Source organism: Buteo buteo, chromosome 2 (genome assembly GCF_964188355.1).
Source record: "Buteo buteo chromosome 2, bButBut1.hap1.1, whole genome shotgun sequence".
In the NCBI taxonomy this organism is placed as follows: domain Eukaryota; kingdom Metazoa; phylum Chordata; class Aves; order Accipitriformes; family Accipitridae; genus Buteo; species Buteo buteo.
The window spans coordinates 37,192,907-37,219,438 of record NC_134172.1 but is presented as its reverse complement, the minus strand read 5'-3'; the positions used below and the strand labels follow the sequence as shown (position 1 = coordinate 37,219,438).

Below are 26,532 nucleotides of genomic sequence, written 5' to 3'. Positions count from 1 at the left end.
TCATGGTCAGATGTCAGGGCCATGAGTAAGCTCACCTCCTAGCTTAGCTGACAACAAACACACCACAAATATCCTATACTCCTTCCAAAATGTAGTTCTGTAATATTGAGTTAATGTGGAGTCAGAGATTCTTCAGTAATGGAATTGGTCAATAGCTTTTGGTTTGGTGAACTGTCTGCCAGCAACCAAAGCAATACTGCAACAGCTCAGCATGATACTTAAATGGGAAGAGTTGTTCTCTACCATATTGTTTCCTGTACCTTAAAGAATAGCTGGCAAATTGTCACCGCCTACAGATCCTCAGGAATATGACAGCTGCATGTTCTGATAGTATCTGATCGAATCACCTACGTAAGAATTCTTTTCGCCTATGTTTTTCCATCAGGAGATGTTGATTCCCACCACCTCACAGACAAGTGAAACAATTGCATTTTCTGGTGAAGTTGTAGCTTTGTTGTAGTTGCAAAGGTATACAGTTGGGCAGGGTCTAAGCAAAAGTGCAATATATTTTATGAGACTAATCACTGTTGCAGGAAAAAAATTATACACTTTTAGGCACTTGATTTTTTTTTTTGTTGGACCGTCTGAGAGAAAAAGTAATTAGTTCCATTGGAAAAGGGATGGATTACAATGCTTCAAGTTTTTCAGCTGTAGAAACTTGGACTGTTCACCCAGGAAATTGTAAGTGCTGTATGGTTTTTGCTCTTTAGGTGTACTATTTCTTGAAGTCTGGGTACAGGAACGTGGAGTTGCAGTGCGCCCTGATGGAGAAGTGACAAAGGCTTTTGTAGTGCCCTCAAAGCAGAAAAGAAAATGAATTTTATGCATTTCTTTCCTGCCTCTTCTCTCATTCTGATAAAAGTGTGGCTGTGAGGGCTCTGTTCATTCACTGTGTACAGTCTACGTTACCACAGGAGCTTAAGAAAAAGCCCCACACAGTAAGATCTCTCTGCTAAATTATCACCCTCAGTGTTAACTGCTATACAGTGGAGAAGATAAGACTTCCTTTATTCTGCTGTGTCCTGCCATGAAGGAAGGGCACAGATTTTGTTTAAATTAATCACACTAAAATTTGTACTTAAAATGAGCATTTTTTTAGAGAATAATACTTTAATATGCACAGTGTATAACAGATGTACTCATGGTAGGAGCAAAGATACTTGTTTCTATTGTTTCAATTAATAAATATATTAAAGGAAAACAGACATCGTCTCTCCCCAAAGTGGGCAAGATCTTAAAAAATGAAGAGGTCAATTTTTAATGCAATCCCTCTTTCTCCCTCTCTTATTTGTGAGGTTTTGTGAAAACCAAAGCTTACAGGAATGTCTGAAAGAGATTGGTTTTGCTCACTTTCGAAAGTGTTTTTCTTTGTTGGCATTCAATGGTTTTACAAGAGAAAATAATGAAAGCAAATAAAACCTGTAACCATCCCCAGTGGGACAGAAGTCAAACGAGAGAAAGCTGATGTCTTTGAGCTGACTGAGCCACAATAGACAGGTCTTAACACAGTAAGGCATTCCAGAGACTGCATTAGGGACTGTCAAACCTACCTCACTAACACCAATTAACTGGGAGATAGGGGGATCTTAGAGTTTGGATCAAAGCCTTTCTTGTCCAGATGAAAGATCACATCAGCTTTGAAAGAAAGCTCCAGATGTCTATAAAAAAAAAAATAAAATCCCTCTTCCATTCAGCTTGTTTTTCAGCAAATTTTGAATTACTTTGTCAAGAAGAACAAAATAACATCCCAGCTGGATAATGTGTCAGATGTTTCATTTAAAAACAATATGAAGTCAGGAAGGTGGTAGCCAACTTAGAGGGACTGTTTGATCCTTTCCCAAGATTCCATTCCTTTTGAGGAAGAGCAATATTAAATCATTCGTTCTAACCAGTTCTTCATTTAAGAATAAGCAATCTTTAAAAAAAAAACAAACCAACTAACTGTGTTCTCCTCCTTCATACAAGGATGTCATGGCATCAGCATGTAGTGCATGATGCAGCAATTCACATCCAGGAATAGTGACTTCACTGTGCTGTAACTTACTAAAAAGGTTACAGTGGTTATCAACCAAATTGGCTTAATAGTGTTCCATAAAAAGTTATGTGAGCAGTAAATTCAAATATATTTGATGCATTAGTGGATCAGAAAAACTTACGGGAAAACAGTATCTGACACCATGTTCATTGCCTCATCCATTTTAGAGAGCATATAGATGAGCTGATAGTTTTAGAGTTTAATACACGCAAGTGCTTCATTGCTAGCAAGGAACAGACATATTAGGGAACATAAAAGAAATGCGGTCAAACATACTACAGACTTTGTTTTGGGGACAGAAAGTGCACACTTAGTGTCAGTGGGCATTTTGCCAGGATAAGGCTGCAATACAGACTCATTCTCTGTTTATTTGTCGTAATTCCTCACATATGCTTGTGTTTTAATTCTGAGTGAAAACACAGTCAAGGGACATGAGTGAGTTTGTTATACAAGTGGATCAACAGTCTCGAGTTATTTTAGCATTTGTTGGGAAGAATTTTCAGGCAAGCTTTCACAGAGCACTTAAAAATGCAAGATGTCAACATTAAATTGTTGGAGCAAACAAAACGGATCTAAGCCTAGGCATTGAAATAAGAAGGTTTTGTAGCTTAGGAAAAAGTACCCAACAGCTGTAGTCTGCTAGTTCAAGAACAAATTCTGCTGTGCTGTACTAACCACGTTATATTCAGAAATAGTTTTGCCTCTGCCTGCCACGACTCTGGGCATTATTTAGACTCCCTGTAGAAGTATACTTACCATAAAGATGGGTTTATAACAAAGCCAAAGAACAAACTACTCCAAGTTTTGGTGAAGTATGGATTGAATTAGAGGTGCTTTTCTCAGCTTCTCTCTGAGACGAACAGGACAGTGCTCCCTCTTAGAATTAGAATTCACCTGTGTGCAGTAATCTTGTTTGGACAGAGATCTGTATGTCAAAGGCACATGCCGAAAACTGTGGAGTGGAAAGCACACAATGGCTGAAATACAAGACCTAAATTTATGGTTCCTTTGAGCTGTGTGAGCATTAAATATTTGGATCAGAAATGTGCAGTACAAAATCCTGATTTTCAGCTTATTTTTAAAAGAAACAAGCTTTCAGGTACTGTGAACACTTGTTTATACTGTGTTACTGCAGCTCATTTTTGCTTTGATTTAAAATCACAGAAACAGAAGTAAAAATATTCCACCCTCTTAAATACCAATAAAATGCACGAATTATCTTATATAATAAAAAAAGTCCATAAAATAACAGACTTGGAAATATTCATATAAATATTCTGCTGTAAACAAACCAGTTGACTGAGCAAAATAAATTTGTAAATTTAGGGGAGAACAACAGCAGAAAACAATGAGCATTCATTCCCTTTGAAAACCAAAGTGGATAAATAGGTTAGTCATCTCTGTCCCAAGAGAGTCTCAAAGCATGCATTTTTTTCAATGTAAAGTGCAAAGAATTGCATTGCATTTTGAATTCTATTTTAAAACTAATTAAAGGTTTGATTGTGCCACTTTCTCTGTGTTGGAATGCACTTCAATATGTAGTCAGCTTAAGGCATGTGCTCAAGGAGAACTACTCAAGCACTTAACATCATTAACTATGATTTTATGTGCTTTGCTGGATCTGGGCCAAAATGTATAGAGCATATTACTCATCTTGCAAGTGAATGACAAACACTAATGTCATCTAGGCAATTAATGAAATGGATTTACTCCAGATCTAGGTTGCTATATCTCAGAGCAGCCTCCTTCTCATTTAATTTAAATGTTCAGGTTATTTAAGTCAGATGTGCAGGGTTATATGGAAGATTTCAGATTTTGTTTACAGAGGCACCAAAATAGGATCATAAAAATATAGTTAGAGGTCAGGTTAACTAATGGGGGTATTTAAAATCTGTTTTGATATTCTTTCCTGTCTATGCTGTATTTTTGTTTGTTACTATATTTTAGGTTAACGTCATTTGCAATAATTGTCTGCTAAGTATTTTTGATTGCAAGCAAAGAGCTAAAAAAGCAAGTGACAATTCTGATCCCAGGTTACCAGTAAGGCTTCCTATTGTCATATATTTCCCAATCATGTGCCTAAAAAGCTCTCTTAAATAAATATCTCATGCCCCCATGTGGTTAAATTGAGAGACTGCTGAATAAATCCTTTGGAGTTGCTTTTCTGTTTCTTTTTATTTGCATACAGCACTGTGTGCCCAAAGGAAGAGTGATAATTTAGATATTTTACCAATAATGAAGGTCTGCACATAAGTAAAATCTAGAAAATGCTGAGCAGTTTTAGGCACTACCATAGCCTAACCTAGGACAGAGTGCACAAAAATCTGACAAAAAATGCTTCACGTGAAATTGCATCGTATTGCATTGACCAGTGCTTAGGACGGCACTAGCTAAAATCCACTTGTTAATGTCTAGGCATCTTAGGGTTTTAGGTATAGCTTAATTAAAAATACACCCTGAAAATACCAATTTACAATCTAAATCAGTAGATTTAGTGTCAAGGAGGGGGACATGCAGGCTTTTTTCCTAAACAAATGTCCTGTCTTAGGAGTTTTGGCAAAGCAGATATCAAGATGGATTTTTTTTAACATATTTCTTCACATCCCAGACTGAAGAATAAGACAGAATGATTATCATGCATCACATACATGCAGCATCTTGTTGTTTACAACAAAAAGAAACAAAAAATTTTCCACGTGTGAATGATCCTATGACTCTGCAATGGCAATTTTCTGGATTAGAATTGGAGAAAACCCAGTATTCATAATAAAACTCCTTTCCAATAATTTGTGTTCGTCTAAAATCGCAGTCCTGTAGACACGTCTACTACACACCCATTAGGCCGCATGTGGAGGCAGAGTTTCGGTTTCTCTTGGCCACAGACATACTTTTTGACTTGTAGTAAAATCACTGAACATTGTACTGAAAGATGTTAGTAGAGACACTGAGTTTTTCTAAATGCCAAGGTCAGTTACTTCCATCAAAATCAAAAGCTTCTGGGCATCTCCTACCTCTCTATTCAAACGCTTTTAACTCTCCTAAGCAGCTCCCCAGCACTGCTGCCAAGTCTGTGATGCCTCCCCTCTCAGTGCTCGGGGTACAATAGGTAGATTGTCCAGCTGAGCTGATTGTTAGATGCTTATATTTATTTATTTGCACTAAGTAATTGGCACGGTTACCTGTGGAGCAGAATATGGCTATGACGCTATGGCAGCCTAGCACATGACACTTAAATTAGCTACCTACTGTGCTCATCCCTTTTTGCTGTGATTACCTCCCTGCCACACTCACAACTAATCAAATTAACAGTTACGTCCATCTGTTCTGAACCAAAATCCATGGCACGGTGTTAGAGTGAGATCAAGCGCAAGACCTGCCTCTTGCTCAGGCCTGGCAGCCGCCTGTGATGTACCATGCTGACCTCCCCTCAGCCTTCTATTATGGTGACATCCTGTTCAAGAGGCTGGTGAGATGAACTTTAACTGAGAAATTAATATACAGCAGGGGAGCAAGAAAGAGAAAAGAAAATACTTGAAAGAGGAAGTCATACAGCTGTTTGTCATACAGAGATGCGAAATTGGTAGTCATTATGCCCTCCTGAGTCTGGACAAATAGTTGCTAAAGTAAACAGTCTTTAAAGAGACAAAGAGAGGCAGAAAAGGAGCTTCTGCCCTCTCCCCCCAGCCTCTGGCAGCCTGCTCCTAAAGAATGATTTTAATTTTTTCTACAAAAATAAATGGAAGAGTATAGGGAACTATACGATAGAACTAGGTGACTGTTACCAGTATCTCCAGTGATGTACTGTTGTAAACAGAAAAATAAACAGCTCACTACTGTAAAAAATTACAGGGCTGTAAATCCACCAGGGGATTGTGGTGATATCATAAACTATAAGAGCAAAGCTCAAGTGGCCTTATACAATCACCACAATCCAGCAATGGAATTATAGCCCTATAACTCAAAATTTACTTAGTTCTTACACTTTACAGGGCAAGGAACTGAGCTTTGGATCAACGCCCTGCACAGACTGTCCAGGTTTGCTCTTCTGCTCCCGCTCTTTCTGCCTCTTACTCTCTCCCTTCGCAGGCACTGCACACAGCTCTCGCTGCTCCTTGCACTTCCCTTACAGTGCTGCAACTGCCACCAGAGCTCCTTTGCTACCAGGACTAAAACTCCTTGATTTTGTCTCTAAGAAAATCTGTGCAAGGTTCAGGGAACTGAATAGCAAATGAACTGACTTGGCATCTGATAAGGATTTTGAGGAACAGCATTCTATTAAAACTTCCTCTGGTACACATTTATCTGATGCCCAAGCCAATACATCAAGAATTAAAAAGCCACTCTTCCAGGCCATTGCCAGCCCATCCCAGAAATGTTGGGCATTACTGGTATCTCCTAGCAGGATCAATAAATGTTCTTTACTCATGAATTAGGGACACACTGTGCAACAGTGTTGAAATGTTGTCTTTCAAAACAAAGTGAGGTTGCACACAGCTGTTTCAGTACATATGGGCCGCAAATCAGCACAGCAATTAAACTTGAGTAATCCTGGTTTTTTCCTCTAAATCCTTTCAGTTGAAAATCACATGTCCCATCCTGTATTCAGATGATAGATTTGTCCTCTCAGTGCTTTTTTTATTATTCCTTCATGGGCTTTCCCCATCCAACTGCCCTGAGATATCACAGAAGAGCGGCAGAACAGCCAGTGCATGGACTCCAGTAGTCACTTGAACCTTACCATTCCCAGTCTTCCCATTAGAAACCTTCTGATCCCATGGTCACACCATAGGGATCGGGTCTTCACAAGAGTCTGTCCTCTATATTTCAGATGAACAGGGATGCACAGACAATTAAAAAAAAAAATTGAGAGGGAGGGAAAGTAGTGGAGAAGAGTGACTCTTTTTTCACAAGACTATAAAAATTTCAGTGCCAAAGCAGCCAAGCTGTCCAGCTAGCCTAGCATGCTATCTCAGGCAACATCCAGTACTATGTTTCAAAGAAAGCTGCACAAAATCTGCAATAACCGGACAACTGTCTGCACTGTTAATCTTGCCTGTTTTCAGTCGAGTTGGTACCTCTCTTCCCAAGCCCTACTTCAACCAGCTGAGAAGCCCTTGACCCTCTCCCTGGCAGGTGGCCCTGGCAGGAGGCTTTCTCAATGGCTTCCTGGCTGCCGGCAGGTCCTCATTTCTTTCCCAGGTGAGATGACAGCAGAGAAGTCTGTCAAGCCTTTTTCTGGCTCCGGCTTGTTTGGTGAACAGCAACGGGAGCTGGCAGGGGCTGGCAGGCCTCCAGAGCTGGCAAGGAGTGGCAGGCTGCCTCTTGGCGGCCTGGCTTGTCAGAGGAGCACGGCCTGCACCCTGATGCAGGGAGACGCGTGCCTGAAATGAGGCAGAAGCCACCCCACCTCTTCCCATGCTCACGGTGGTGGGATGGGGACCTTTTGAGCTAGGATTGTGAATTATTATTTCTATGCAAGCATCAGAAATAACTCCCCGTCGTGGACCACGGCCCCAGGGTGGTGGCTGTGCTGCTGCTTCGCATTCCCTGTCACTTTTCCACAACGTAAAGAGAGGTTACAGGCCTTGTGGCTAACGCTCAGCTCAAGGTTGAGCGATGGCACAGTCAGTTCCTTCACCACCACCTGCGAAGTTCAGTACTTCCCAGGGAAATGCTACTTCCCACTCCATGATACTGTCTAATGTCACTGTCGTAAAACAGCAAGGCTGAAAAGAACAGATTTTTCTCACCCTTTTTCCCCTTAAAAAGCTACATTAAGAAAAAAGAGAGAGAGAGAAGCTTTATTTCAAATAAACTGGACCCGCTTCTCCAGCTTTGCCAGTAAAATGCTTTCAGCCTCTTTCTCCCTCCACAAAACATCAATGTTTTCCTTTAATTTTTTCCTCTCCTAAATTGCTTACATTTTTTCCTAAAGTGAAAATCAGACGCTGCAACCACAATTCAGCTAACAAATAGTGTAATCTTCACGCCTCTCAGTGTTTATATATAAGGCATAGGGGAACTGTTAAATGAGCACAATATTTCTAGAAAAAAATCATTCTGAAAAAGGGGAGAACCAGGAATGAAGGTATCTGTATCTATAAGTAACACAGGTTCCAAACTGAAAAAGGGAAGGGGGAACATGGAATAATGAATCTATTAAGAGTCCCTTGGTTAATAGTTAACTTGAATAAAAGCTGCTAATGATTTTTTAAAGTCCTGAAGGAGTTTTTAAGACATAATTTAATGATGTATTTTTTTCTCATACACTTTCCATTGCTGCCTGTGGACCCTAGATTTAATCAGATTTCTCGTTCTTCTAAGACTTTATGAAGTCTTTCTTGATTTGCAGCCAACCAAAGCACTTTTAATAATGTATGGTAAAAGGGTTTAATTTTTAATAGACAAGAATGGGCTAGAGCTGCTACACACTGTAGTAGATTGGTAAGTACAGTATTACACTCTGCAGAGTAGTTAGTAAAAAAGAAGAATGTATTTATATCCCAAATGTTATTGGAAACATGTTTATTTTATTACTAACACAAATGTATAATTGAAGAACCTGTCTAATCTGGAATTATTGTTCACACCTTATTTACCAAGAAGATAAAGTCGTTTTCAGCTTGTTGCCATAATAACTTAAGCCTCTCATTGTTTTCTGTCTCTCATGCTGTTCTGCTGCTCCAAAAGCTCAGGGAAAAAAACCCCAAAACCCTATTAAAATGTGAAGTTACACATTCATATCCTGGATTCAGCTAATCAGGGGGGAAAATATCTTCTAACACTGGAGACTGATTCATAGGGCTTAACCTTAAAATAAGATTATTTGTACCTTGACATTTGCATGCATTTGTCCTTTGTTTACTACTACTCAGCTAACAGGAATGCTCAGAGCTACATATAGATTAAGATCTGGTTTGAAGGTCTGATTCTGCAAATCAGAGAGGACTGTTTCATAAAGGTTGTTTTTCCTTACTAAGCTATAGTACACAAAGAAGGGGGCTTTCATAGTAGAGTAAATGCCCCTATTCTTCTGCAAAATCCCAAAAGCTGAGCTAATGCCTCATTAATAAAGACAGAAATTATCACTATGCCCATAGTAACTGTACAGATGTTGAGGCTTAATACCTGCGGTATTTCAGCAGAATCATTCATGATTTAGTATTGGTTTCCTAATGAAATGAGCCAAATCTGTTTCTCTGTGCATAAGTGTGTGCCTGTCAGTCACCCTTGATAACTTTCAAGTCTAGAAGCCAAGTTCAGTTGAATTTGGCAGGGAGAAGTCTCGCTGAAATTCCACTTTGTGATAACAGGCAAGAGAGGATAGGCACACTGCTCATGCAGGGATCCTACAGTAAGGTTAATCCTTACTGGACCTCAGAGAATACACACTGTCATTTACTCGTCAGTCACAAAGTCATGGGAAACCAAGCTTCACTGGTTCCCCTGATCACTGAAATATTTATTGTCAATACGAGAGGGACACCAGGCCTACATCTGTATACAATGTCAGCATACTGAGTGCAGTGGAGGTATGACTATCTGCTTAAAGCCATATATATTCCGGGCAAATACACCTTGGATTGTGCACACTGCAAAGCCAGCACCCCACTGCACGCCATAGGAATGGGTGAAAAATGAACAGAATTGCTTGCCAATGAAAAAAATTATACATTTTTAAATCTTCTTACTTTAAAATGAGCCATAGAATAGGTCATATAATACATAATGACAAATTGAATATATTATGAATGATTTATCATTATGGAAATGCGCAGATGCTTATTGGTGGCATGAGTCATATAACATGCAATTTTCAGACAATATGTTGTTAATAATGGATAAGGATTTATCAGTATATTCTTATATAAAGAAAGAGCAATATTAAAACTTGTTCTTTCACTGGAATCAAATAACTTACTGTGCCTTGAGTTGCTTATGAAATTGAGCTACTTTTGCCATTACTACTAATTACATTTTAATGCCAAATTTTTAAAGTAGATATACATCAAGTCACTGCAGTAAGTCATCACAGATCAGATCCACCTTACTGTTGTACCACTAAGCACAAAAATAAATTATCTTTCCTGTGTCTACCTACACTAAATGAAGAGAAAAAAAGAAGCAAGCACTACCTTGTCTTAGTCTGTAGCATGCATCTGTAGAAAAACTCTTAAAATTGGCCCTGCCTGTAAGGCTTGTTTCACATGTAGATGGGAGGACTCACTCCTATTTAACTGGGGAATTTTCAAAATGGAAGTTCAGTTATGGTCAAGTCCTCTGAATGCCTTGGCTGATGAGTGATGTAAGATTGGAAGACAAAACAAGTGTGGGACAAAAGTCTAGGAACTCAAAAGTTGTTTTCAACAATACTCAGAGCCTGCTCCCCTCCATATGCCTTAATCAGACCCTTTGTGGATCAAGCTGGAGCAATTCAAGAATAGAGAGCCCTCTTCTCCAACACTGTTTCTTGCCACCAACAAATGTGTCTTCCCTCTGCAAATAAATAATTTTAATAGATCATGCCAGGATGCCCCAGCTGCCTCAGTTTGAAGTCAGCTGGGCCAGCTTATGCTGCTACTGAAGATGGTCTAAACACAGCAGAATTTGCAGTCACATTGATGAAGAGTGCTCACATTATCCATTCTGGTACTTGAGCACTAGGGTCTGACAAGTCCTTCCTCAGGAAAGATAATGAACAATCATCATAACTGCTTGACTTGAAATTTCCAAAGAGTTCCTGCTGTAGAGCTATCAAAGGCAAATTAATCCATAAGAAAGTACAGGGACATACAACTCCCTGACTGCCTGGCATGCAAAACACCTGAAAACTTCACTTTATGTTGATTAGAAAATCAACATACATAGGAGACAAAGTGAATGTTAAGAAAGCCTGATGCGGCTTAGACAACAGCAATACATCTTCCTATTCTGTTCAGGGAACACAGAATTTGTATTTGTGCCAAACAATGCAGGAGAGTTTTTGCATCTTGCCAATTCCATTTAATTTAGAAAGCAAGTATCTTCACACAGTTAACTGAAAGACCACTGATCAAGAGAGGTTCATAAGCCAGCAGCTAGGTAACAGGAAAGCCTAATGGTAAATGACCACATGTCAGGTAGATATTAGCGCATGAATTGCATTCATTGTTGTCTTTATTGTTACCATAAAGAAAAGGAACTTGGAAAATCCATCTGTTCCCACAGATGGAAGCCCCCTGACATGAGGCTCCATAGAGTCAGGAACCCGCACTCAGCCCTCAGTGAAAAGAGACAATTGCTGCCCCTGACCTGCCAGAGCACTAAGAGGACATGGGCTCCTTTTAGAGGTCTTCTCCATTGACATTTTATTTCCTCTGTTTTCCCAAGAATTTGGCCGAGATTTGCAAATACCAAAATTTTGGTATCCCCAAAACTCCATTTCCCTGCCAAGAATATTTATTATTTTCAAACAAAAGAGAAGTCACCTACTCTGAGAGAAGGACTAATACCAAGGCACTCTAGGACAGATGATGCTTTCTTACTTTCTACATACATTTGTTTATGTATGCACATACAACTACTCTTCATGAATCATTACTGGTCCACTATCTTTTCCTTCCCCACATACCACAGCCCACTCTAAAACAACATCTTGTAGAAGAGTCTCAGAGAATGCAAAGGGTAAGCATTGCCCCTTGAGACTATGCAGAACTGTACTTATTCCCATCATATGTCACTTTTTCCAGCAGTCTTCTGAAGGAAGCACCGGATCTTTGAACCTAGCGTTTTCTGCTGTCAGCCAGGGCCAGAAGGATTACACACAGCAAAGAAACAAAGAGGAAATGAATGTAAATAGTGTAGACAACAACAAGGGAAAGCAGCACACAAAGGCCAGTGATTAAAATGCATTCTTTTCTCACAGGGGCTCCTAAGTAGCTTACTAATACCATTCTCATATATTTTAACAATTTAATGGTCTCCTGTCCCATAAAAAATGAGCAGAATCTTTCACACCCTTTCCACCTGGGGAAGTTCACCTGAGAAAAACTGTTCCCTTTTCACTTCCAGCTCTGTCAATGGGATTTCCCTCTCCCCTGGGAAGGTAGGCACTTCCCCACACACACTGTGCCAGGCAGGTTCACCTCAGGTACCAGTAGCAAGCCATCTGGGTAGACACCACCACCACCACCCCCGCCCAGCTCTCCCCACACAGCTGTGCTTCCAGATGTTACCTCTACATCTGGCTCCCAGGTCAGCACTCTCGTATGGTTAACCCCTTAGTCTGAGCCCCGCCAGAGGATAGGCTAGCATGGCAGACCAATCCTTTGGTGTCCAAAAGTGCAGCGGTCCTTATCTCAGGGATGGGATTACTCTTGATCCCTGAACTCATCCCCCACAGTTCAGAGAGCTCATGGAAAAGCACCTCTCTGATGCAGATACACCATTTACCTGGAATGAACATGGGGAATGATGGCAGGTGGGCTGGCATTGAAGCCGGGCTAGAAGAGTGGTATTGCACAGGAATTACCAGGCAAGATAATGCACACTGCCTGTCTAGTCCACTGTTTGCCACTCTCACAGCGATATGCCAGAGGATTCACTAGAAAGTATGAGAATCTGGTAGTAGGCATTGTGCAACATCTCCCCAGCCCCCTCATGTCATCCTCTCCTCAAGAAGGTTCAAATTCCCTCTAAAATTACTTACCTTTGTCACCTTCAAGGAGATACCTCCCAACACACTGTCCTCCTACCCTAGATGATCCCCAGTAATTATAGGAGTTGGGGGAGACAGGAACCATGTATCTATGGGGAATGGGGACAAGATGGTCTGAGCTTGGAGGACAGGGGCTTGCTGCTCCTCCTGCTATTGGATAAGGATTAAAGTGTGGGAGAGGGAAAGAAGAAGTTGTTATTTCTCCTAAGGAGATCATTCGTTGGAATTTATTTTTCTTCTTTTTTTCACTTTAAGTGGCTCTAGTAAACAATTTAGGTGATAGGTTTAGTGTTTCCTGTTATCTTGGTCAAGTTAGAGTAGCATTCATGTTAGAGCAGTTTCCAACACACAACCTGTGGTTCTTATGAGTCTGAAAGGAGGTTTGAGTATGTTGTTAGGTCTAATACAAAGCCGCTTAGTGCCTTCAAGGTCTCAGTTTCGGAGAATCTAAGGCAGAAATAACTCCATGCATGCCACACAGTTTTAAACCCATAAAATCAGCCAACTTAATTCTAAAATGAGGTTACGTGCAAATCCTTCAGCTTCACAGTGCAGTAAACACAGTAACGTACTGTCAATAGATAAACAGTCCATACTATCTATGCTGCCCACAGCATAAAACATGCTCTCTCAGGACAACTTTGCCAGTGCTGTGATGGAACAGACATTTTACAACTCTGGTGTTGAATTGCAAAATAGCTTCTATGAGTCAAATTTCCCAGTGTGAGTATTTACCATGAGCAATCAGATTTTGTCCTTATGTGGCTGATTTTAAGTATTAACATATGAGATTTAAGCAATCATTTCAAGAATTTAAGAATAACAGATGGAAGAACAATACAATATGCTTTTCTTATGGCAGCCTGGCTCACCAGCCTATCTAGCAACTAATTCAATGTCCACTTTAAGGACACATTTAGTGTGCAGCCTGAATCCCCTTCTGGGACAGAACATGCATGGGAAGTCCAGTGCTTTCACCATGTGCGGCAAAGTGGCAGACGACTTTTTAAAAACTGCTGTTGGAAATTTGGCTTTAAGAATATAGATGTAACATAACCTTTGAAATTTCTAAAAATTTAACTGATGGGTATGGTTTTAAAAGCATGTTCCTAATTCAGTTTGAATGCAAATTAATATGTTCAATTTAGAGCATAGATACTATGTACGTCAATAGATCTCATTGATGCATAACATCTCTTATGACCTGATCAACAACTTCAACAGAGAGCACTTGATTTCAATGGGCCAAATGTCCCTAGTTGTACATAACTATAAACAAGCATTATAAGGTCCAAAAGGATCATTTAAGCAGAAGAATACATACATGGAGAAAGCTTCCTTTCATAGTCCTTCTGAGGACACTGATACAAAAGAAAGAAACAAGGTGTTTTTGTCATCTGGTGATGGAACATTGTGGCTGTTTTAAGTCCCCAGTGTTATGGCTCTCAAATTTAGCTAATTAAGACATATTTCACCAGAAGAAAATATTTGTAAAGTCAGCGTGTCCCTAACAAGAAGCTATGTTGGTTAAAAAGGTTCACAAAAGAAATTCCCAACATTCTTCAAATATATTCAAATTACTTCCCTAATTAATATTAAGGATCGAAGCTTTTGAGACTGATGTCATAGGGAACAAAATCTTTTTGTTTTCTGATCATATAAAATGATGGCAGTTTTCTTATCTGTACAGATTCTGAGCTCTCTAAGTAAGCTTAATTTGAGAAAAATGAAAGTCATTTCAATAAAGGAGTTTATTCTATTTGCTTTAGTGACAGTGGTCTTTCTAACGTCGAATAGTATGTGCCTAGATGAACCGATTAAGTCCAGTCTGCAGAGCATGGAAGACTATGGTGATAAATATTACGAGGTAAGATCTGTATTACTGTGACGTTATTTGGGGGAACTGTGGGTCAGATCCTGAGCACTTTGAATTTTTTGGCAAAGGCTCTCCTAACCTCATTGCACAGTATATTCAGCCTTAGAGCATGAGCAGCATGAAAAAAGCTTGTTGAAAGAATTTTCAGGAAATTCATATGCTCAGACACACATACTCTGTAAATCGATTCATGTTTCAATTTTCTTGCAATACAGTCTTGCGATTAGGTTCAGACTTTTTCTGAAATGTTTTTTACTTACACAGTGGGGCCTCAATTAACATTCCTGTCAGGTATTTTATGCACGTAATATAACAGATACATTATTAATCCAAAATTAATAAAGGCATGCTTGTAATACTCAAAGAATAATGATAAACAGAGAACATTATAAATCTAATATAGTTAATGGTCTTAAAATTCTACTCTGGAAATTGACTATAAAAATATCTTTGCAGGGTTGCACATTTATTATGTCTCAATAGATGCCAAATGAAGTTTGCACAGTTCATCTATATTATTTTTCTTGTCTGCCCTGCAAATACTCCCTGGGAAATGAAAGCCAACCTCTCTTTTTGACTCATCATCACTGGTGTAATAAAGATTCTTCAAACCAAAATACAACTTTAATTATGCTAGTGAAATCCTCTGGTCTTCAGCTCACTGTCTTTTATATACTTCAGAAGGGGTGTGCAGGTGCAGTCAGAGGGATAGTTTATTTAATGTTTTAATCATGGAGTATGAACTAGAATGGTTCATTCCCCTTCTCTCCCAGTAGCTGGAGAAGTTCCCAAATAGGGAACTGAAATGAGGATTAGTAGCATTTGTGTCTTTAACTGAAATTAAAAAACATATTTGTACCTATTTGCTGTTAAGCCTTGGAACCTTATTTTTGTCACAAAAATAAGTGACTTTCAATATGCCCAGGGAAGGAACACTGCCGTATAAGAAAGGGTCATGTTGATATAGCTATTTTTCACACAACAGCTGTCTTTTACATCATGAGATAGGTAATATACCAGGCTCGGTTCTTCATTGTATGCCAGCACAGACACAGAAGGTAGATTTTGTGCTGGCTGCATAAAAATTAGGAGCGCAGGAGCTCCTAATACATCTTGTGGTCTAGTGGAGGATGAAAGCAACTTAAAGCTCAGTGCAATCTCTATGCTGCAAGGCCAGAACAGGCATGATGTGGATTTGACCCAAATGCTTTCCATTCATTGCCCTGGCTGTTAGCCCAGCAGGATACTGGGTCAAAAGCATCCACTCAATGCTTAGGAAGAAATGAGCTACACCTTCAGGTAGCTTGGCCCATCCTCCTGTTCATCCAGACCAGATGAGTAAGAGGCTAGGTCTGTGTCAAGTCACTAAATATGGTCAACATCTTGCCCCCAGACAACTTCAGTTGGTGATATTAGCAAATGTGGACCTGACAATGACCCTTGTCCACACTTAACTGATGGCACAGGTACCAACACCTATGCCCAGAAATATTTCCAACTGACACCATTTGATCAGTTGTGGATACTGATATGGAGATGTGCTCTTGTGGTCAGTGTACTGAAAAGGTAAGCAGGGCAATGTCTGCATGTGAAGTATTACATATGAAGTAGCTCACATTACAATGAAGTTTAGCAAATACAGCTAAAAAGCATTAGATATCCAAAAAAGAGTGTTACCTAGCAGCTTTCTAAGGAGATATGAAAATGAATACTTAGTAAGATTAATATCTGGAGTAATGCCCTATAAAATGATAGTATCCTTTTTTTTAATTATTTTTCTTTAGATTAAAGATAATATCTTGGAAGAAAAGCAGAGGAGTCTCAATTTTGAAGAAATGAAAGACTGGGGATCAAAAAATATCATTAAAATGAACCCTCCTACAGTAAACAAGATGCCAAATTCAGTTGCTAATTTACCTCTTAGATTCGGAAGAAATTATCCAGAAGAAAGAAGCATTAAACCAATTGCTAATTTGCCTTTGAGATTTGGGAGAGCTTTTGGAGAGAACATACTTAGGCATGCTCCAAAGGTATCACACAGGCTTGGGAGATCTCCCCTTATTAAAAGTTCCAGTCAATCACTTCTAAATTTGCCACAGAGATTTGGGAAGTCACTGTCTGTCAATCTGTCTCAAGACATTCAGGAATCTGAACCAGGTAATACTATGCAAGTGTTCAAGCCATATTTTAAAATGCATACTAAATCACAGGCTAGCAATGATCACATACAACCAGACTTCCTTAAGGGATATTCCCTAAGCATTTCAATATGAGTCCAGTTTGCCAAAAGAAAGATTTGTAGGTCATCAAATCAAAAGTCTCATCACAAGAACTAGTAGAGAATCTCTTTATGAAATCTTTTCTAATGAGAAGATGCCAAATAGCCAAAGCTGAAAATGTTCATATGACAAGATTAAGTTTGACAACACTTTTTAGATCAGGTTTCATTTTGAAAAGTTTAAAGCTTTGGTGAAAAAGGTTCAGATCATTAAAATATCCCATTTCAGCCCTATAAAATGATCAAACAAAATTACCTAAAAAATTACTCTTCCATTTTCTAAATTTATGTAAATTAGAGTTTAAAAAAAGACAAACTTTTTTTTTTTTCAGATTGTCTTATTGAGACAATGTTCGAGATTTTGATTTTTCATTCCAAGTTAAGATGAATAATTTTTTGAACGTCTCTGAAATTTTTTCAGGATAGGAAAAATATTTCCTGCCCATTACTAAGAATAATTTAAACCATCTCTTCAATAACAGTCCTTCTTATCATATATGCTGCTTTATCTGAACTGTCCATTTGTCTTGGAACCAAGTTTCAGTTGGCTACTCTTGACTTGCATCTGACACATGCATAAAGTAGAAGTTCAGGCCAGGAAAGATAACTGATATGTCAGAAGCCAAGATTCTTTCTTATTTAATTTGGTTTATTTCATTCCTTTCTCACTGTCTTACCTGATTATAACAGATTTTGTTTTATTTGTCTGATATTCTTAGGGACATGAATTCTAACAGTTACGTTAATACTGGAATGAAATCATGAAGACAGAATCTGAAAGACTTGGAAAAGCTGCAATGTGTTTTCAAAAATAAAGGTCATGAAAAGGAAACATATGAGAACTGAAATGCAAACCTGTCTTCATGTTATGAATAATGTATTTATTCTGTACAAACTCTTGATGTATAAGGCAATGATAATTGTAGTGACTGTTGTAGTAATTACTTCAGTGGCAGTGTAGTATAATTCTCTTTACTACTGTGCAACTTATGTCCTGTAGGTTGTAAAACCTGATTTCAGAGCAATGGCTGTATAACTGAAAGCATTTTAAGCAAAATTAAAAGAAGCATAGTATGAATAAAGAAGCATGGTACAATAAAAAGAAGCCTATGATGTGAATAACAAACAGAAGCAGGATCAAAGCCACTGGTACCCTTTGTGTCATATGCACCTAAAGAAAATCAAGTAAAATGTAGAGAAAGCACTTTTCATGTTGTTTATGAGTCATGTTAGATATAAATCTGAAACACAACTTGTCAAGAATTTGCGACAAATAAAACCTAGCTTCTTGGACCCCCACAGAGGAATAACATCTAACCAAAGTCACATTGTAATGCAGTTATCTTGGGTTTTATATCTGAGATAATGCCCTCCCTAATGTCCTACAAGATCTGCCCTGTGGATGTCCCAATTCCTCTGTTAATGTGAATGACATTACAGCTACCAGATGCACACGCAGAAAGGGCTACTCCATTACAATCCCGTATTTCCATTTCATATTTCTTATGAAAATGATTCCCTTCTAAGAGGAATATCGTGTGTTTAGGCTTCCTCCAAAATTGAGTTTTCAGCAAGCTTTGAAGAGAAGCTGAATTCACACCTGTTACAGGGAAGCCAAACCTGGTGGACTACGGGATCTAAGGGATTCCTTCTTCTGGCCCTCACATGCTGCATTACCTTGACGCCACATCTGACCAATGGTTAGGCTAGGCATCCCCCCAAAAAACACACCACACATAAATACACGCACTATACAGCCACAGCTGACTACCAAGAGACAAGAGAGCAGCACCTTTACAGTCTCCACACACACACCAACGAGACTGACATACACATACAAATGGGCTGATCCTCTTCTCACTCACAGGCTAATCAAACTGAAGGCTTGCTAGCCGATCTCCCACCCAAACACATGCAAACAGGTCCCTGCAGGGACTGTTCCAGACCCGTGGACTCTCCAGCAGCTGGCTCTCAGACCCTTGGTCCCTCCACTGTCCCAACCTATAGTCTCTTTGGTAGCTGGCTCCCACACCTCTTCTCCTGCTCCCCAGCTAGTCCAGCTTTAAATTCACATTAGAATCACACACGCAAATGGGTCCCTTCATCAGCAGCTGTTAGATGCTCAGTCTACTCAGTAGCTGGTATCCGGACAATCCGTCTCTCCAGTTGCTAGCCCTCAGGCCCACAGGTGCCCTCGACCCACGGTCTCAATCTCCAGTTGCTGGCACTCAGATCACTCACTCTACTCACCAGCTAGCGTGGCTCGAAATTTGCTAGCAGATCATACGCATACAGGCACACAGAATAAAAAGCACTCTCAAATAGGAAAACATTCAATTATTGAGTTTAACAAGAACATAAGACACACTGTGATGATCAGGCACAGGGCACAGCCTGACAAAAAATGCTAACAGCAGCTTGATTGCATGCAGCCAACCTCTTTTATCCCCCCTCTTCTTCATTTTCCCATGCTTGTTCTTCCCATATCTATCTTGATCCCTCCCTTTGACTGTCTTTGACTCTCCCCTAAACATCCCCAAATAAGTTTAGCACTTTCCCACATCCCTTAAAATATCCTATAATAAGTTTTATGTGATCCTACAAACCCTCTCAAATATCCCATTGTAAGTTTGCTCTTTCCCATGAGGTCCATGATAACCAGCTACAGAGCTCTGGCTGAACCTCCTCAAGGCGCTCAGTGATTTCTTTAGGGTCCCATCAATCAGTGATCTAAGAGTTCTGCTCTTTGTTACTGTCTTGTTATCTCCTCTTCCTCAGGGTTTGGGCATCTGAGAGTTTAATTTATTACTTCTCCTGTCTCTTGTCTTAGTCTTTTATGCTGAATAACGAGTAAACAGATATCCTTACATTCCACATATCTTTAGAAGAACCTAGAAAAAAACCCTAATCAAATTGATCCTTTGTATCAGATAAATTCATAGTTGGGACAGAGCCTTGGTTGCCGTTCCTCTACAAAGTTAATGAGGCTACTTGAAATGCAACACTTTTCAACCTGTGGCTGGTGAATCTAATTCAATTCGAAGTAGTGAGACCACAGTCCTGAGAATATCTAGTCTTTCTACTCACTCAGACTTGAAATATCAGAGAGATAGGGACTTCTAAACGGATTATAAACAATGAGATTGTACCTTTTGAAAGTAGAAGTCCCAGACCAATCTTTGACCTTCTCTCTGAGTCTCAGAAAACACTTCACCTAACAAGTGCTGGTGAAAGACCAGTTTTGCAGCATAACACTTGGATACTGCAGCCAAGTCCATGCTGAAGGACACTGGTCAACAAATTGTGTGGGGAAAAGTCCAAGATCCAGCCTATGAAGTAGATGTCTTGTCATTGCCTGCCACCAGAACAGGATGTCATTCTTTCTTTAGACAGGAAAACTGGGATCTTTAAGTGATTTACAGTCAAATGAACAGTAGAAGGAAATGCCCTGAACTTTGAGTTGTGTTCTGGTCCTGCAAACCTCACTGCACGTCATGTGAACCAAGATTTGTGAGAATCCCTGAGCAGCAATAGAAGCTGCTTTTTTAAGGCACATATCACCTAGCAACAGGGAAAGGGTACACATCAATTGGCATTAATGATGGCTGCTATGGGAGGAAAGCAGAAGTCCAAACATTGGCCCAGCAGCAAGTACAATTAGGTTGCCCTCTTATTGCAAGCTCCACAGCACGGATGCAGCAGATGGCTGTTGATTTATTTTCCCTCAGCAGAGGAAGAACTAGGTGAAAAGTACATAAAGGAGGAATTATGCTACGCTGTGCAAAATTTCTGTTTGGCTTGAGAGCATGTGAGCCAAGAAAACAATCACCGGATAGTGCAACGGGAGGAGAAGGGGCACAACAGGCAACATACATTGCTACAGCTATTACTCACCAGATTATTTATTATCTATATACAGATATTATTCATGAATTGGGAAAAAACCAAGGAAAGGACTCAAGTAAATCAAGTGACACACTATCGAGGCTTACTGGCGTGAATTCTAGTAGGGTTCGGGAGCTCCCAGCCTTCCTTGCCATACACATAATATTTATGTCTGTTATTAAAGCCTCCATGCAAAAACAACACCAGGCTTATTTTAGATTCTGCCTTAAGATTATAGAGAGGACAGCTGACAATCTACTGATTAATTTATAAGTCTGAGGGCTCATCAAGTTGTTGATTTCAATATATCATTTGGACAGATTTAGTGGAATGTAAAGAGACACTGTTGTTTTACCCTCAGAAGGAGCCAAAGACTTGGGCATCTGGCATGTGAAATCTGTCAGTCTTAGATTCACTTCAACTGCTTTTGCAACTGTCTTTTGCATTTTCTTCAAAAGATGACAACTAGGCTAGCCTTGGTTCGTCACAGACCACTAAAAATATCCTAACCCTAAACAAGATATTTTAAAAATTGCCTCGTCTTGAACAGTACCCATTAGCAGGAATTGGAAATGTTTTCATTAGTGACACCCACTAAAGTACATCTAGCACAGATGCATGGACACCCATACATATCCAATTTGCACTTGTGCTGCTCTCCTGATGACATAAGGTGTAGAAGGGCCTTGGCTAGTGCCACTCAGATCTTTTGTAGCACAGAATATGGGTGAGAAAAATCTGTGCTATTAGGAAAGGAAAAAGAGGCTTAAGGTATCCTTATGTCTATTTTATCTCAAAGAATGATGGGCAGTGTAAGATACATTTTTTTCTTCTTTTCATACCTATGTATGTGGATCCTATGAAGTGATTAGCCAGAAGTTTGTTCCTATAGCCTTACCTGGAACCATATCCAAATAAAATTTTGGTGAAAACCAGCAAAAAATGGGTTTCTTTTACAGATGTCATCCCAATTATCCACTTAGAGTCCTAGAGTTAACTTGTGGAAGAAATATTCTAGATAGGCTTTCTGAAAACTGATATATAATTGTAGGCTACCATTCTACTTGCATTATAAGAAAAGTAAATGGTTATAATAGTTTTCTAAAAACAGAAGGTATTAAATGCTATTCAGGTTCATTCCATCCCTTTATGACCATCCTCGCACCCGCTGATAGTGCATAAAGTAAGACAAAAGCAAGAAGGTTTCTTCTATCGTTTGCAAGTCTTAAAAAAGGAGTCAGGTGATTGAGACAGACATAGGTCAGAAAAACCTTGCACAGGAAAATTCACCTTGCTATATCCCAGATTTTCAGAGGCACCCAAGTAGTGCTTTGTCTCACACAGCAGCACCTCAGCAGATAATTATTTCTTTTAAGGCCCTCCTTTCAACAGGATGTTGGACCAGATGATCTCCAGAGGACCCTTCCAACCCGGACTTTTTGTGATTCTACAATTCGTCAAGTTTGGGAAGTGTGAAGCTAGGACAAAACTATTACTTCACAAAGGAATCTTTATTTTCACTTTCTTATATACCTTTATAACTTTGACCTCAAGTCCCTCACCAAGTGTAGGTCACTTGTCACAGCAGAAGGTTTACCCAAGTCAATAGCAGTAATGGTGCAGGTACGTAGGAGCCTTTAACTGTTCCCATCTTCTGGAACCTGCTGACCATTTGGCAATTTCCCCCTATTTTGTCATATTTAGGACACCTGTTCCGGTTTTGGACCTTTTGCACTTAATATATTTATCTCATCTGTGATGCTCATAGCAATTGACTTCTACCACACTTATCAATTACCATGTTCATTGTCCTTAGTGTGACATCCAGCTACTTTGTCTCTTGCAACACATTGAAAATCATAGGCACAAGCCAGAAAACAAATAGAAGTCAGTTTATGGCTCAACAAAAAGAGCTGAAAGCAAAGCATGTATCAGAAACTTCCCTCTTTCACTTCTCAGAATTCCTGCAATTCAGATGGACCCAGAGGGTTGATCTTACATATATAGCTAGAGGCAGCCAATAATCAAATGAGGAATATTTTCAATCCTTTCAATTACAGCTTCACATTCTATCTATTGCAAAACATTTATTCTCCTTTCTCCTCACATATATTTGATACCTCAGCCATAATGAAAGAAATGGTTAAATATTAGAAACAAGAGCTAAATTTCACACACTACATACCGTAGCACAGATACACAGACATGCACAATGCAATCTAGGCCACATGTATTGTGTCTACATATATTGTAGGCCACATTAAGTCATCATATCTGTCTTTGCAAATACCACATTTGTGCACATACTGGTAACAAGTGATAGATGAGCAATGGTTCAAAAACAGAGGCCACTATTAGGCATATCCTAACTCAGAACTCTGCTTGGGTTTTGACTCTTAGTTCTGAAAGCCACCCTGCCTCACATCAAAGAAAACATATTCAATTACTTTGCATCACTGAGATTCAAAGTATACAATAAATCACCTTATACTTCTGAGGAGCTTTATAATAAATTTTTCAGTTGAAAAAAAATAGTTTTACAATTTGTGGAGATGCTTGCAGTGGGTTGACCCTGGCTGAATGCCAGGTGCCCACCAAAGCTGCTCTATCACTCCCCTCCTCAGCAGGACAGGGAAGAGAAAATATAATGAAAGTCTTGTGAGTCAAGATAAGGACAGGGAGATCACTCAGCAATTACTGTCACAGGCAAAACAGACTCGACTTGGGGGAAATTAATTTAATTTATTACCAATCAAATCTGAGTAGAGTAATGAGAAATAAAAACTAAATCCTAAAACACGTTTCCCCCACCCCTCCCTTCTTCCCAGACTCAACTTTACTCCCGATTTGCTCTACCTCCTCCTCGCCAGCAGCGCAGGGGGACGGGGAATGGGGGTTTTGGTCAGTTCATCACACGCTGTCTCTGCTGGTCCTTCCTCCTCAGAGGCAGGAATCCTCACACTCTTCCCCTGCTCCAGCGTGGGGTCCCTCCCATGGGAGACAGTCCTCCATGAACTGCTCCAGTGTGAGTCCTTCTCATGAGCTGCAGTCCTTCATGAACTGCTCTAGCATGGGTCCCTCCCATGGGCTGCAGTCCTTCAGACACAGACTGCTCCAGCGTGGGTCCCCCATGGGGTCACAAGTCCTGCCAGAAAACCTGCTCCAGCATGAGCTCCTCTCTCCACGAGTCCACAGGTCCTGCCAGGAGCCTGCTCCAGCATGGGGTTCTCACAGGGTCACAGTCTCCTTCAGGCATCCACCTGCTCCAGCGTGGGGTCCTCCACAGGCTGCAGGTGGAGATCTGCTCTGGACTGCAGGGGGACAGCCTGCCTCACCATGGTCTTCACCACGAGCTGCAGGGGAATCTCTGCTCCAGCACCTGGAGCACCTCCTCCCCTCCTTCTTCACTGAGCTGGGGGTCTGCAGAGTTGTTTCTGTTGCATATTCTCACTCATCTCTCCTGGCTGCAATTGTGCAGGGCTTTTTTCCCCCTCCTCTTTAAATATGTTATCCCAGAGGTGCTACCACTGTCTCTGATGGGCTCAGCCCTGGCCAGCAGTGGGTCTGTCTTGGAGCCAGCTGGTATTGGCTCTGTCGGACATAGGGAAAACTTCTAGCAGCTTCTCACAGAAGCCACCCCTGTAGCCCCCCCCCCCCGCACAAAAAACCTTGCCATGCAAACCTGTAGGGGTCAGCGTTCGGAAGATCTCGCGATGTCACGGAAAGTTAGAGGGTTAGTTGCAGCCTTGTGATGTACCTGTAACCCCACCTCCCCTTGTTAGTATAAAAGGAATTAACTGCGCAATAACAGGCGGAATTTGGCGCTCACACTGTGTGTGTTATCTGTCTCTTTCCCTGGTCCGGGCCGACCAGTGATCTAAGCGTGGCACCTTGATATGTAGCGAACGCTACACAAACCCAATACAATGCTGAACAGAGACAGTAAGGTCTGATGAGCTCCATGTGCTGTTCATTCCCAGCAGGGCTTAGCCGGTCCATTTGCATGAATTAGTGAAGAAGAACAGAGGAACTTTTTAAAATCAGCTGCTTCTCTTAGCTGCCCAGCTCTGAGGGTACATAAAATACATCTGCATCTTGGGGTAATAAAAGTGTTTAGAATTAACTATATTATAAGACCAATATGGAGAATTTTATTTGTAAAAGAATGGAGACAAACTTTCTTTGAAACCAGCTGTTGAAGAGAGAGGCTCAAGGAAAAAATAAAAGTAAATGTTGGGTGCTGAGCTTGTCTTTGAGTGTGGTTACCTTTTTGACTAAGTACCTACTTGCCCTTAGAGACCACCATCAATTTTGAGACCTGCAAGTTTGCCTCTCCCTCAAGAGGCATTTCAAATGAAATGGTACAGCCTAATTAAGCAGCTGATTTCTTTTGGCAGCTATGAAAGAGAAGACAGAAGTTTAATTTAGATGCCTGTGAAGAAACTAAATACCAGTGAGGGTACACTGGGGTACCTATAGTATAGTTATACTGGGATCACATACGGCTTATGAAATCTTGAAAGAAGTGTGAACGCAGGTGATTCTGAATTGCTCTTGAACTAGAAGTGTCAGTCTTGTGTGGAAAGAGCAGGGGAGGGGAAGAGAGCAGACCATCTTCAGAAAGTACTTCCTGCACTGGCTCAGTCACCACCGTATGCTTCTCGAAGTTCCATATTTCAAGACATTTCCTAACAAATGTATTTTTTGCACATATTTATACTGCATATGAATTTATGGATCCCCAGGGGTGGCCTGGAGGATTGCAGAGCCCACCCCCATTGCAAATGTATAACTAGTGATAAATTCTTTCTGGGTCTTATTTCCATCTTATGCTAAGTGCAGATGGTGCAGTTTGGTACTGGCATAACAGCAGCACAGGCTGTGCTCTGCAGGGTGATTTTCCTAGTTGCTCCAGGAATCACAGAGATGAGGATATGGTAACTCAGGCTGATTGTGAAAAGGAGCACATAGGAGAAAGTTTGCAGGAAATGTATAAAGTAATGGCTTTTCTTCCCTGTTTTCCAACATATAACAGCAAAATATTCTCATTTGTTAGTATTATTTTGACAGTGAATAATCTGTTCTTGTTTTTTATAATACTGTTCTCTTAAATCACTATTGCATTATATTCTCTCACGTCTGCTACAAAATTTCTTGTTCAGATCCTCACCATCTAACAAGCACCAGAAATGTCACTATGCATGCATGTATACCTGTTCTGTCACTGTATACTTGATCATCAGAAAATGTGATAAGCAGCAGTCTTAACTGAAACAATACAACCCTCTGTAAGCCTGTATTTGATAGCATTATTCATACAAGGGATACATGGTAAACCTTAAACTGTATAGGATCTTTGCAAAATGTAAATTGGCATTGTGGCCTGACCCTCCCCTCAGTCTAGGATAAATCTAAAGTAAGTCCACTGGAATCAATGTATTGACTGATTGATTGGCATGACATGGAAACTGAGTGCATTTAACTTATAAATAAGTTAAAGAATCACTGAAGGCATGAAAAAGCTGCTGTGTGCAATTATGCAACATTTTTCATGTGAACAGGCCAAAAGTGAGGCACAGGCCCTTCAACTAAAATTACCTTAATGGCTAGAAAAGAAATGATCCCTACCTTTTTCTTCTAACATGCAAGTCACATCTTCATATTCCAGCTTATGAGGTAAAACTAAGAAAATAATGTGTAATTCATCTGACAATCTAAATAGTCACCTGCTTTACTCAAATGAAAGATATACATAAATACAT

The 26,532-nt window shown here is 40.0% G+C and overlaps 1 protein-coding gene across 1 annotated transcript; it reads left to right on the top strand.

The window, feature by feature from the left end:
- The first annotated feature begins 579 nt into the window (after positions 1–579).
- Positions 580–17,612, top strand: NPVF (neuropeptide VF precursor). The gene is made up of 4 exons (XM_075041974.1): positions 580–681; positions 14,501–14,598; positions 16,392–16,764; positions 17,605–17,612. The coding sequence occupies exons 1-4, from the start codon at positions 621–623 to the stop codon at positions 17,610–17,612; spliced, it is 540 nt and encodes a 179-aa protein (XP_074898075.1). The 5' UTR covers positions 580–620.
- Positions 17,613–26,532: the final 8,920 nt, after the last annotated feature.